At 54.4% G+C, this 12,041-nt stretch overlaps 1 protein-coding gene across 2 annotated transcripts in view; it reads left to right on the forward strand.

Annotated features, from left to right (window-relative positions):
* CDH4 (cadherin 4) overlaps nucleotides 1-12,041 on the forward strand; it is a 690,417-nt gene that overhangs the window by 488,733 nt on the left and 189,643 nt on the right. For both annotated transcript variants that reach the window (XM_055372827.2, XM_055372828.2), the window contains exon 3: nucleotides 7,322-7,548. In XM_055372827.2, the coding sequence (XP_055228802.2) occupies nucleotides 7,322-7,548 (227 nt within the window). The remainder of the gene's footprint in view (nucleotides 1-7,321; nucleotides 7,549-12,041) is intronic.

The following is a 12,041-nucleotide window of genomic DNA, read 5'->3' on the forward strand; positions in this document are numbered from 1 at the left end:
GTCACCAGGTCAGCAGCCTCCATGCAACATCTCCCGGGCCAGTCCCCACCCCGAAGGTGTAGGTCATCTTGCTGGCCGAGGGTCTTCCTGACACCATGCTGTGTTCATTCTTGTCACCTCAGCTGCGCCTGTTCCGGTCACACCAGCTCTCAGGTCCTGGAATTCCTCCCTTCCTCTGCCCCAGGACCTTTGCAAGTGCCATCAGCACTACCAGGAAAGTGCTCCCCACCCGAGCCTTCTCTGGAACCTCATTCCCCAGATGTCCACGGAAGGGTCCTGTTATCAAGGAAGCCCTCCCCACCTGTCCACCCAGCCTGGGTCAGGCTCTCACAGAACCTGTGTCTTCCTTGTAGAGTGCCGCACGTCTGATGTCATGACTTGGTTAATGTCTGTCCTGCCCCACACTCTCAGCTCCACTGGCAGTCACTGTGTCTGGTGTCTGCTGACTGGTGGTATCAGTGATATGTCATAGGAATGGATGAAGGGGAGAGGGAGGGAGGGAGGAAGGAAGGAAGGAGAGAGAGAGAGAGGGAGAGAGAAGGAGAGAGGAGCAAGCTGCCCTTCTTCAGCTGTGCATATCCAGAGGCGCATTCACGACAGGCGGGGTCCCTTCTTAGGGGAGCAGGATTGGTGTGAGTCCTGGGAGATGGAGCCATCATGAGGTCACCCGGGGCAGGGGCCACAGAAACTCCATCCACAGCACAACCAAGACCAGGGCGACAGAGGGAGACTAAGGCCCACATTCACACTGCCCAAGACGTGGGTGACAGGCGGGGGCCAGCCGCATCCCAGCCCGGAAAGGGGAAGGGGAGACCGGACCACCCTCAGCCTGTGCTTTGCTCTACAGCTGCCAGGAGAAGGTCGAGGGGCACGGGGTCGCCCTGGGACGAGTCCCAGGCTGTTGGATTCTCTGGTGTGCAGCCCTTCCTGGGAAGGTTTGCCTCGGCATTTGTTGCTCCTCGTGTTGCTTGGATGGCTTTGCAGATCCTGCTGGATGCTGGCCCTGGGGGCTGAGCCCTGCCTGGCATTTGGTCATATTTCAGAGTGGGCAGCAGAGGGTGGTCCCTGGAGGATGAAAGATGGAGCAGCTTCTGTTCTCTGGTGTCTTCTCAGAAGAAAACATGGGCTTTAAAATTAAATCCGTCTTGTCCAGAACAGGAGGCCAGCGGTATGGGGCCAGGTTGCCCGGAACCTCAGAAGCTGTTGACCCCACACCTTGGTGAGGAGAGGGAGCTGACCCCCAGCAGAACAAGAGATGGATCCCCACAGGCTCAGAATCCCAAGAGCCAGCTGGCCGCAAACACCCTGCACGGCTCCCCATCCCACCCCAGGGACCCCCGGCCTGACTAGGGCCCTTGTGTGACCCCACTGCGGCCTGGAGGGCTTGGCCATCCGTGCTGTCATCACCCGGCCACTGACCACCCTGGCCTCAGCCTGTGTGGTTCCAGGCAGACCCCAGTGTTCTGTAAGTGTTTGTGGGATGGACGACCTTGACCTTGTGTGACCTTGGCTGGGTGCCTTGCTCCCTGGTGCCATGTCCATGCCACTGAATGATGTCACAGGGCGTACTGGCCAGAGCATAAGGACAGCAGCCGACATCCACCCAGTGCCTGCCCTGTGCCAGGTACTGAGCAAAGGGATCAACATGCTACCTTTGTCCCCCTCCCCGAGTCCCTGCCATCACTCCCATTTCACAGAAACAAAGACTGTGCTCAGAGAGGGACCACCGTTCCTCAAGGTCACAGAGACAGGAGGCTGTGGTTGGTGCTTGCACCCCAAGACCAGGGTAGGTGTGCGCAGGGCTGCTGGTGCACACCCGCCTTGCTGGGCACATGCACACCTGCCCCACAGCGCATGCAGCGGGTGCTGGGACCCTGAGGTTCCGTGCCTGTGGCTCTGGTGTGAGGACAGCAGGTGTTCCCCTCCCCACCCTCCGGGGCCCACCTCCTTGGGGCAGGCAGTGCCGGGCCTGACCCCAGGGCCCAATCCTCTGCAGCAACCACCGTCAGGGGGACAGAGGCAAGGGAGGCTCCGACTACATGTTTAAACAGTTAGATTTAATTTCTCTCTGGACCCTTCTGTCTCTTGTGAAGTTTGTTTAAAACTAATAGAAGTAATTAGCAAACCATGGAGAGATGTGTGCGGCAGGTAGCGGCTGTGGGTACCAGGCACCAGGCAGTCCCGTGTCGGCCGAGGATGGAACAGGTACCCTCCTCCCCAGGAGGATTTCCCTCTGTGGCACCTGCATTTCCTCACAGGTGTTTTCTCCCCCAAGAAACAACTCTTTTGTCCCCCACAGTTCTTTCTGGGGCCGCAGTGTCCCTAGGGGCCAAGGCAGCAGGCTGGTCTGTGGCTTCCCTGCAGAACCCCTGCATCCTGAGGCAGAGGTGGGGGCCAGCACCCCAGCAGGACCTGAGGGGCCATAGCCTTGGGGATTCCTCAGAGGCACCGCCTGGGGTCCAGTTCACACATCAGCTGCAGAAGGTTCCCTCAAGATGTGCAAGTCAGAAGCTCCCCACACCACACCACCGCCCCCATCCTCCACCAGGCTTGGCATCCTCCCAGCCTCGGGAAGAACCAACCCTGCTGGATGAGGGTGACAGATCCCTGAAGTCTGGTGGCAAACCCTGCTCCTCCTCTCACCACCTTCACGGCAATCCCGCTCCTCCTCTCACCACCTTGACGAAGGCGTGAAACGTCCCTGAGGCTCAGCTTCCTATCTGCAAGATGGGCCAGTTCTACTCGCCAGTGCTGCCTTCCCGTGCCTGGCAGCACACCTGCCGCGTGGAGGCTGCAGGGGCTGGGACAGGACGTGTGATCTGCATTGGGGTCACAGAGGTGGCTTTTCAGGGCATTGTAGGTGTTTGCTGGTACATCGAGGGAAAAGTTTTCTGGGAATCCATTGGATGTTAATTCTCTCCTGAAGACTAATAGAGAAATTGGGAGATCAAAAACAAATAAGAAAACTAAACTTCCAGCCGGGGTGCTGCCACTGGTCACTCGCCTTCACGCCTGGGCGGCTGCTGGCGCAGTCTCCTCTGGGGGCTGTTTCCCATGGGGAGGGAGGTGCGGGGGGGTCCCGTGAAGATTCTGGGCTGAGCACAAAGCAGGACAGAAGCCCCCTTTCTGCCCTCAGCCTGATGGGAGCCCCGGACCAGCCTGGGGAGGCTTTGCCCCTACTTCACCCTGACCAGGTGCCTGATGCTGTCCGGTCCCAGGACAGCAGCCCTGACCTCAGCACACTCACCAGTCCTGGGGCGGGAGACACGGGAGGACATGGGAATCCCAGGTACGAAGCCAGGGAATGAAACAAAAATAGGTGATGTGAGGGGAGGGGTGGGGCAGGTTACAGGTTTCCATGGGAGCCAACATCCCAGCCAGGCCTGAGCACTGGGCCAGAGCCAGCTCCGCCAGAAACCACCAGTTACAACCTCTGTGTCCAGTCTGCAGAGTCCAGAGTGCGGGGCCTGGATGGGGCTGGGGCACCAGATTCCTGCCTAGAGGAGGGTGAGTGACAGCGGGCTTGGAGCCCAGACCCAGCTCAGAAGGTAAAACTGGAAGGACTGCCCACTGCTGGCCAGAGCCAAGGTTCAGGCAGACAGCAGGCCGCTCCCGGCCGCTGCAGAGGCGAGGGCAGCACAGGACTCCAAGCGCCCACAGAAAGTTCTATAAGCACCCAGGGGCCTCTCCAGCCGACGCCTCAGGCTCAGCCTCCAGCCACATTCGTAGACAGGCAAAGCAGAATCCAAATAAGTCAGTGCCGGGCAACACCGTGAGGAGAGTCCTCTCTGCACACGGGGACCCTCAGTGCATGCCGACACCCACACATACATGGGCACTTTTCTGTTGTCCTCCTGGAATGCATTTAACCTTGCAGAGACAGGCGAAGACTCCAAAAATTAAAAAGGAAGCAAAAGGAAGGAAGCAGGTTGAAGAGGAAACAAAGGCGGAAAGTAGAATGGAACGTGCTGAGGTTAGTAAATGTCTCAGCATTGTTAGAAAAGCCGGCTACGGTACTGCCTCTGAGCTTCCCAGTAGCCTAAGTGAAGAAGGAAACCATTTTTAGGCAATTCACAAGGAAAGACAAATAGGATACGGGGAGGAGTCCCCATCCCAAGACCTCAGACATGTCTCCCTTGAGGCTGCCCTGCACACTCACTTGCCGTTTCTATAGCATGGCAAAGTGTTAGTAACATCCTGAGTTGTGTTCACAGGTACCCACATTTCACAGAGTTTCCAAACAGAGTGTTCATACATTCAGTGCTAATGTTCTGTGAATGCCCCTGGCGTCTCAGAAGACCTGCCTTATTGCTCTTTCCTTATGAAAGAGGCCACAGCCTGGTGGGGCACAGGAGCAGGTATTGAAGGTTCTGAAGCTCCTTTCTTCTCCTGGAAAGCAGGTCCCCCCAACAACTGGGGTCTCTGAATGACCCCCCCATCTTCCAGGCCTCTCTCCAGGAGGGTGTGGGCCAGCACCATTTGCGTAACCGTATCCTGACCTTTGTCCCTTGGGCTGCTTCCTTCTCTACCAGTGACAACTCCTGTTTTCCTCCTGCTTTTCCGCGGCTGAGGACTCAGAATCACAAATGCTAGTGGGCTGAGTGTTCAGACACAGAGGTCGTGTTTGGAGCGGAACACTCAAGTTATGGTTAGACCGAAACAGGATGTTGGGACTGCATCTTGTCACAAAGCCCTGGAGCTTTCTCGTGATTGGACGGGGCCTGTCAGACACAGACGGAAAAGGCATAAAGATCTAGGAAGTTGCCGGGCACAGGGGCTTACGCCTGTAATCCCAACGTTTTGGGAGGCCAAGGCGGGTGGATCACCTGAGGTCAGGAGTTCGAGACCAGCCTGGCCAACGTGGTGAAACCCTGTCTACTAAACATACAAGTATCAGCCGGGCATGGTGGTGCGCGCCTGTAGTCCCAGCTACTTGGGAGGCTGAGGCAGAAGAATTACTTGAACCTGGGAGGCGGAGGTTGCAATGAGCCAAGACGGCACCACTGCACTCCAGCCTGGGCAGCAGAGCAAGACTCCGTCTCAAAAAACAACAACAACAACAACAAAATCTAGAAAGCCAGTGTGCAGGGACCCTGGTGTGGCCCCCAGGGCATCACTTCCCCAAGCCACCCACAGAGCTGCCTTTGAGGGCGCTGTCATCAGTTTCATCCAGGGTCTCTCCGGCAGGGAACGCCTTTCACCTGCAAAGTCCTTGGTTCACATGGCCGACGCCACCGCTGTTTCCTGCCTGGTCATTCAGACGTTGGTGGCCCATTCATTCTCAAAGCAGCTTCAATGCTTGCCTAAGATGTCACCAAAGCTGTGTGCCTGTACTTTTCTTTTTTGAGACAGTCTCGCTCTGTTGCCCAGGCTGGAGTGCAGTGGCGTGATCTCGGCTCACTGCAAGCTCCTCCTCCCAGGTTCATGCCATTCTTCTGCCTCAGCCTCCCGAGTAGCTGGGACTACAGGCACCCGCCACCACGCCCAGCTAACTTTTTGTATTTTTAGTAGAGATGGGGTTTCACCGTGTTAGCCAGGACCACACCCGGCCTCCCAAAGTGCTGAGATGACAGGCAGGAGCCACCGCGCCTAGCCGCCTGTACTTTTTTTTTTAACTACAACACTGTGTTTAATCCTGAAGACAACACAAACCCTCCTGCTGCTGTCCAATTGCATTAGTTTTATTAGGAATTTGCTTTTAGGGAACAAAGGGGCTTGTTTGTGTGTTTGTGCTCATCTCTCAGCAATCACAGCGCTGTCATTTTTATCTTTGTCAGTGACAATCAGATGTCAGAAATGATTGATCCACTAAGTTGTTGCTGATTTTAATTTGTTTACCATTGGGCAAACAGTACTATAAAAGCAGTTTGGAATTTTCCTGTCACTTCAAAAAAAAAAATGTAATGATTCCGTCCTTAGAGGGGGAACAGGTCCGGGGAGCCACAGCAGACCCTTGCCTGGGTTGATCCTGTCCATCAGAGGAGCCACCGGGGGGCTCTGGAGTCTGGAAGTTTCATTGCTCTGTTGAACCAGACAGGGTGGAAATGCCTGGTGTCATCACATTTAAAAACATTTTCACATGAAAATGTTTCACATGAAACCCACAAGTAGGAGGTCCCATTGGCTGGGAAGATATCTAAAGTGAACTATTGAGAAGAGGGAACAGACACGTTATTTATTCTTTCAAGGCAGGCAACAGTAAAAGGTGAATGCAAGGGGAAAACACTTTATCTAATGTAACAGCGAGTCGCTTTTTTTGGTTTCTCGAATAAATAGTAATTAAATCATGTAAGCTGTGACAGCAAAATTGCTTGAAAAACCAATCCTCCCACCATAATTGCTTAGATACCCACATTTTTATAAATACTAGGTAACTTTATCCGTGGCTTTTATCAGCAGAATGTGACATGGGCTGTGGGTGCGTCGTAATTTACCACGGCTGTAGGTGACAGTTGCGAAAGCACACGTCTAAAAAATGCACTAATGTGTCCGGATGAATCTGCGCCTCTGGAGGTGTCTTTTTCTGCAGCAGAATTAGAGATGGCCATGGTGCTGGAGCCGTGAAGGGAGATTGGCATCCTGGTGCCTAGTAGTTAATGTTTTGGAAGCGAAGCAATGCTCAGCACCCAGCGGTATCAATAGACTGTCTGACTTCAACTCTGTTTCCAGTTCAACAAGAAAGCACTTGGTGGGGCCAGGGTCTGCCCTGGCCACACCTGCCTAGCCCACCCCAAGGCCATTTGCAGGCATCAGGTCGGGCTTAGTAATAAAAAGGACCAGAAACACAGCAGAGCCGAGTTCTGCTGCCAGAATCCACCTGCCGTGGGGGAATGGTCCCCAGATGCCAGCTCTCTCTTGCTCCTTCCTTGTACTTAGCCTTCTTGGAGTGGAAAAACAGGTCCATTAGGGGCTTCACAGTCTCTGCTGGCAGGAAGAAGATTTGCATAGGCAAGAGTGGGGGGAACTGAGGGAATATTTTTGAGGTGGAGAATACCCACTGTGCCGCTCACAGACTCCGGCTGAATTCGGAGATAACAGCGGCAAGGGAGAGATGCGTTTGCAGAAGGGAGTTAAGCTGTGTTGTAGATAGAATGGAAGCTCGGTGTTGCTTTTTTTTCCCCACCTTTTTTAAAGGCCTCTGGCTAATTCTCTAGGGGTTGAGATAAAACACACCACCTTCTCGGGAGGTGGAGAAATCAGTGCAAACCTCATGCTCCTCATGCCCACTGGGGGCCTGTAGGGCGTCCTGCGTGGTTGCTGCCATTGTTACCACCCTTCTGCTGGCCAAGCCGACCCTGACTCTCTCCCCCTCCTCTTGCAGTCAAGTTCAGCAGCTGTGTGGGGACCAAGGGGACACAATATGAGACCAACAGCATGGACTTCAAAGTTGGGGCAGATGGGACAGTCTTCGCTACCCGGGAGCTGCAGGTCCCCTCCGAGCAGGTGGCGTTCACGGTGACTGCATGGGACAGCCAGACAGCAGAGAAATGGGACGCCGTGGTGCGGTTGCTGGTGGCCCAGACCTCGTCCCCGCACTCTGGACACAAGGTAAGTTGTGACCGTCCGGGTCTGCGCTGGAGTTTAGATGACCTAGTTCCTCCTGCAGGCCCTGGGCAGAGCCTCTGCCAGGGCTCCCACAGGACAGACAGTCACCTCCTCCTCGGGCTGTGCCACTCAGGCCATTGCCAACCAAGCACCCCGGCCCTCTGCACTGACCTGAGGCAGGGCCGTCATTGCGGGAAGGCCCCCTGGGCAGGCACACAGGCCCCACACTCAGGTTCAGACACTATGCCACGGTCTTGTCGCTCTTCATATGTTTTTGAACAAGGGGCCCCACATTTTCATTTCAAACTGGGCACTGCAAATTCTGGAATCTCTCCTACCTCCCGAAGTTTGTAGTCCACCAGGCCCAGGGCGTTCTGAAGCCTGGAGGGATGAGAAGCAAGCGGAGACTGTGTGGTTGGAAAGGAGCCAACCAGAGAGTGGGGAGGCGATGGAGAGAATAAGAGAGAGGAAGGCAGGTGCAGGGAGACAGCAAAGGAGAGGGAGAAGAGAGTGAGAGAGGGATGGAGAGAGAGAAGAGAAGAGAGGTGGAGAGAGACAGGAAAGGAGAGGGAGAGAGGGAGAGAGGGAAGGAGGGAGAGGGATGGAGAGAGGTGGAGGGAGAGACAGAAGGAAAGGGAGGGAGAGGGAGAGAGAGAGACAGACAGACAGCTTCACACAGACATAAAACATCTGCTATTCAGGATCCCAGCTGCCCTCCGACTCTGCCTCCTTCTAACCCGGCTGCCTGGCTCACCCGGGTGACAGGGAGGGCCGCCTTCACCATGCCCTGTCCTGAGGCTCCCTTTCATCCTGGCATATTCCAGCAATCCAGCACCAGGCTCCTGAACAACCTGCGTTCATCCCCAGTTCTAGCTGTTAGGTTCCCCGTGCCTGATGGGGAAGTGGCCAGGTCCCCTTCTCCTTGAGTGTCCTGGCGTTGGTTGCAGCCACTGCGCCAGCCTTCAGGTGTGGAGGCTGCTGAAGAAGCTGCAACCAGGCGGCCTGTGGGAGAGCACTGAGGAAGGCCAGCCTGCAGGTCCAGCTGTTGCAGCTGCCTGCCTGAGGGGCCCCAGTGGTGGAAAGAATGTGTGCCAACCCCTCCAGATCCCCCCAGTTAACATGAGGCCTCTATGGGGTCGTTTGAGGTACGGTGAGCAAAGGAAATCACCACGCAAGGCAGCGGCCACTAGCAATCATGGGCACTCCCTGGGAAAAGGGCCCTCGGGAAGTAAAGCGTTAAGCAGAGGCAAGCAGATTCCTTTCCGTGGGTTTCCCAGAACCTCATGACTCATGTGCTGTGTAAGCCTCTGAGTGGGACCAGTCTGCAAGTTTCCCCAAACTGTCTGACCAAGGAACCCTTCTCCATGGAAAGCTTGCAAGACAGGTGTGCCAAGGAACCCACTTTGGGAAGGGAGGGACCTGTGTCTTCTTCTGACTTGTTTCTCAGATGGAAGTGGAGGTGGTTTAGGTTAGAAAAGAGAAAGTGTGACTCAGGTGGACAGTCTTCACTGCATGATGAGCTGAACCCACGGGGGAAGGAGGTCTTGAGAGTCCTCCTGAGTGTGTTAAACCAAGCAGCAGAGCACGCCTCTAACGGCAGTGGCCCCCAAATCATGAGCCCCACCTGTGAGTCCTGACGAGTCTAGGACGGTGTATGTCATTTTCCTTCTTCCCTGAGTGATTATTACAAGCCACGCCCTGGTGAGCAAGGCAGGCCCTTGGACAGCCTGGGGACCCTGTCCCATGGGGGTCCCTTCCCTCCCGGAGCTGTGCCGGGACACTGACAGGCAGGGACTTTCATCCCCATCATGCCTGTGACTTCCAAGCTGTCCCCAAGTCCCCGATTGTGAGCTGAGAGCAGAGCCTCTGAGAGCCTTCCAAGGCCTCCGATAAAGGCTCTAATTGAAAATATAATGACACCTTTTCTTGGGCATGTTAATGAAGCGATTTCAGATTTAATCCTCTGATCCTCTGCAGAATGGGCAGGCCCAGCTGTGGTTGCCGCTAGACAGTCCCCGTGGGAATGCGCCTCGACCCACACCAGGCTGGTGCAGGAAGCACCCAACCAGCGGAGCAGGGGACACTGAATTCATGTCCCAGGCTCAGCGCACCCTGGGGAGCCCAGACATTAAACCAGGCAGCAGAGCGTGCCTCTAACAGCAGTGGCCCCCAAATCGTGAGCCCCACCTGTGAGTCCGGCGTATGTCGTTTTCGTACTTTCCTGAGTGATTATTACAAGCCATGCCCTGGTGAACAAGGCAGGCCCTTGGGCAGCCTGAGGACCCTGTCCCATGGGGGCCATGGGATCACTGTGGGGCACAGCCCTGAGTCCCTGAGACATGACTGTTGCAGGGCGCAGTGGGCAGTCTCTGCAGCCCAGGAGACCCGGTCCTCCAGCGCTTTTGTTGCCAATGGTTCCTCTCCTGACTTTCTAGCACCCACTCAGACCTTGCCCCAAGTGGTGTAGGCTCGTCTAACCCTCTCCACACACCTGGAAGTGGGTGCTGTTACATCACGGATGAGGGTGCTGAGCATGTGACCACAGCCCTGTGCTGCAGGGGAGAACTGATGTGTGGGGAAGGAGTGGAAAAGGACTTTGCAGGTATGGCAGAGCCCGGCATGGCGCAAGAGCAGCCACCCGGGGTGTGGGTGCACGGCAAGGCTTCTGCGACTTACTGGCTGGGTGTTTTGGGAGAATTCACACAACTTTGAGGTGAACTGCTCTGGAGAATGGGAGAGTAATGCTACCCGTGTCCCAGCCAAAGGGTGCTGGTATTTCATGAGGTTATGGAGGTCAGGAGGTGGAAAACAGCAGCGCATATGGCTGTCATTGCCTGGTTCCAGGCTTCACAGTCCTGTGCTTATCACAGTGCTGGGCCTCGCCAGGTGGCATGGGGGCAGGAGGAGGCAGGCAGGGAGTGGGGGCCACTGTAGGACGCTAGGCCACCTGGTTGATGCACCCTTACAGAGCATGATGCCAGCCTCTATAGATGATCAAGGTGACACTGGATTGCTGGTGTCCTGGCCGCCTGCCAGAAGCAACTGTGCATCTTCCCCAGTGTGAACTGTCACCCAGGCCTTCAGCTGTGCCCATCTCCTTTCATATTCAACGTCCAGCACTCGGCCTCATGACTGGGCACATGAGGAGGGACAAGACATAGAAAGAACAATCGAAAGAAGAGGCAGATAAGAAAGGACCCACAGGGGCCGGGCGCGGTGGCTCAAGCCTGTAATCCCAGCACTTTGGGAGGCCGAGGCGGGCGGATCATGAGGTTAGGAGATCGAGACCATCTGGCTAAGACGGTGAAACTCCGTCTCTACTAAAAATACAAAAATAAAATAAAATTAGCCGGGCGTAGTGGCAGGTGCCTGTAGTCCCAGATCCTCGAGAGGCTGAGGCAGGAGAATGGCGTGAACCCGGGAGGCGGAGCTCGCAGTGAGCCGAGTGAGTCACCGCACTCCAGCCTGGGTGACAGAGTGAGACTCCGTCTCAAAAAAAAAAAAAAAAAAGACCCACAGAGGCTCCAGAGCATGGGGCCAGCAGAGATTACACTAACTACACTTACTATCTTTAAGCAAATTAAATAGAAGACTTTGAGAGATAATTAGAAGGTATAAAACAGAATTCTTAATCGTTGGGCAGTTTGGAACTGAAAACTAAACCAAACAAAATGAAGAGCTCAATGGATAGATATATCTGCAGATTTGACATAGCTGAAGAATTAGTGAAGCAAAATATATCAAAAACATTTGTGCTCTAAAGCGTGAAGAGATACACAGAAGGAAAATACAGAAGCAACCGTAAGAGATATTAGAGAAGCAGTAGGAAGATCTAATGTGTATATTTGCAATATGAGGGGGAGAGAGAAAATGGGGCAGAAGTAATATTTGAAAATATAGTGGCAGAAAATATTCCAAAACTGACAACATTCATCTAGGCATGGATTCAAGAAGCCCTGTGAACTCTATGCAGGAGAAATATTTTAAAAAAACAGCACCTGGATGCTTTCTAGTAAAATAGTTAGAACCCAAAGACAAAGAGGAAATCTCAAAAGCAGACAGAAAAGGCAGAATTCCTTTGAGGAAGCAACGACTAGGAGGCAGACTTCTCCGCAGGAGCTGGGGCATTGTGGGGGGGTTGGAAGACCGTTCCGTTCCATGCCATTGAATGATTTCTTTTTTTTTTTTTTTTGAGACAGAGTCTCGCTCTGTCACCCAGGCTGCAGTGCAGTGGCGCAATCTCAGCTCTCTGCAAACTCCGCCTCCCGGGTTTAAGTGATTTTTCTGCCTCAGCCTCCCGAGTAGCTGGGATCACAGGCGTGTGCCACCATGACCAGCTAATTTTTGTATTTTTAGTAGAGACGGGGTTTCACCGTGTTGGCCAGGCTGGTCTGGATCTCTTAATCTCGTGATCTGCCTGCCTCAGCCTCCCAAGGAATGATATCTTAAAAGTGCTAAAAGAAAATAGAATTCTATCATCCAGTAAAACTGTCTTT

Source organism: Gorilla gorilla, chromosome 21 (genome assembly GCF_029281585.2).
Source record: "Gorilla gorilla gorilla isolate KB3781 chromosome 21, NHGRI_mGorGor1-v2.1_pri, whole genome shotgun sequence".
Classification (NCBI taxonomy): Eukaryota; Metazoa; Chordata; class Mammalia; order Primates; family Hominidae; genus Gorilla; species Gorilla gorilla.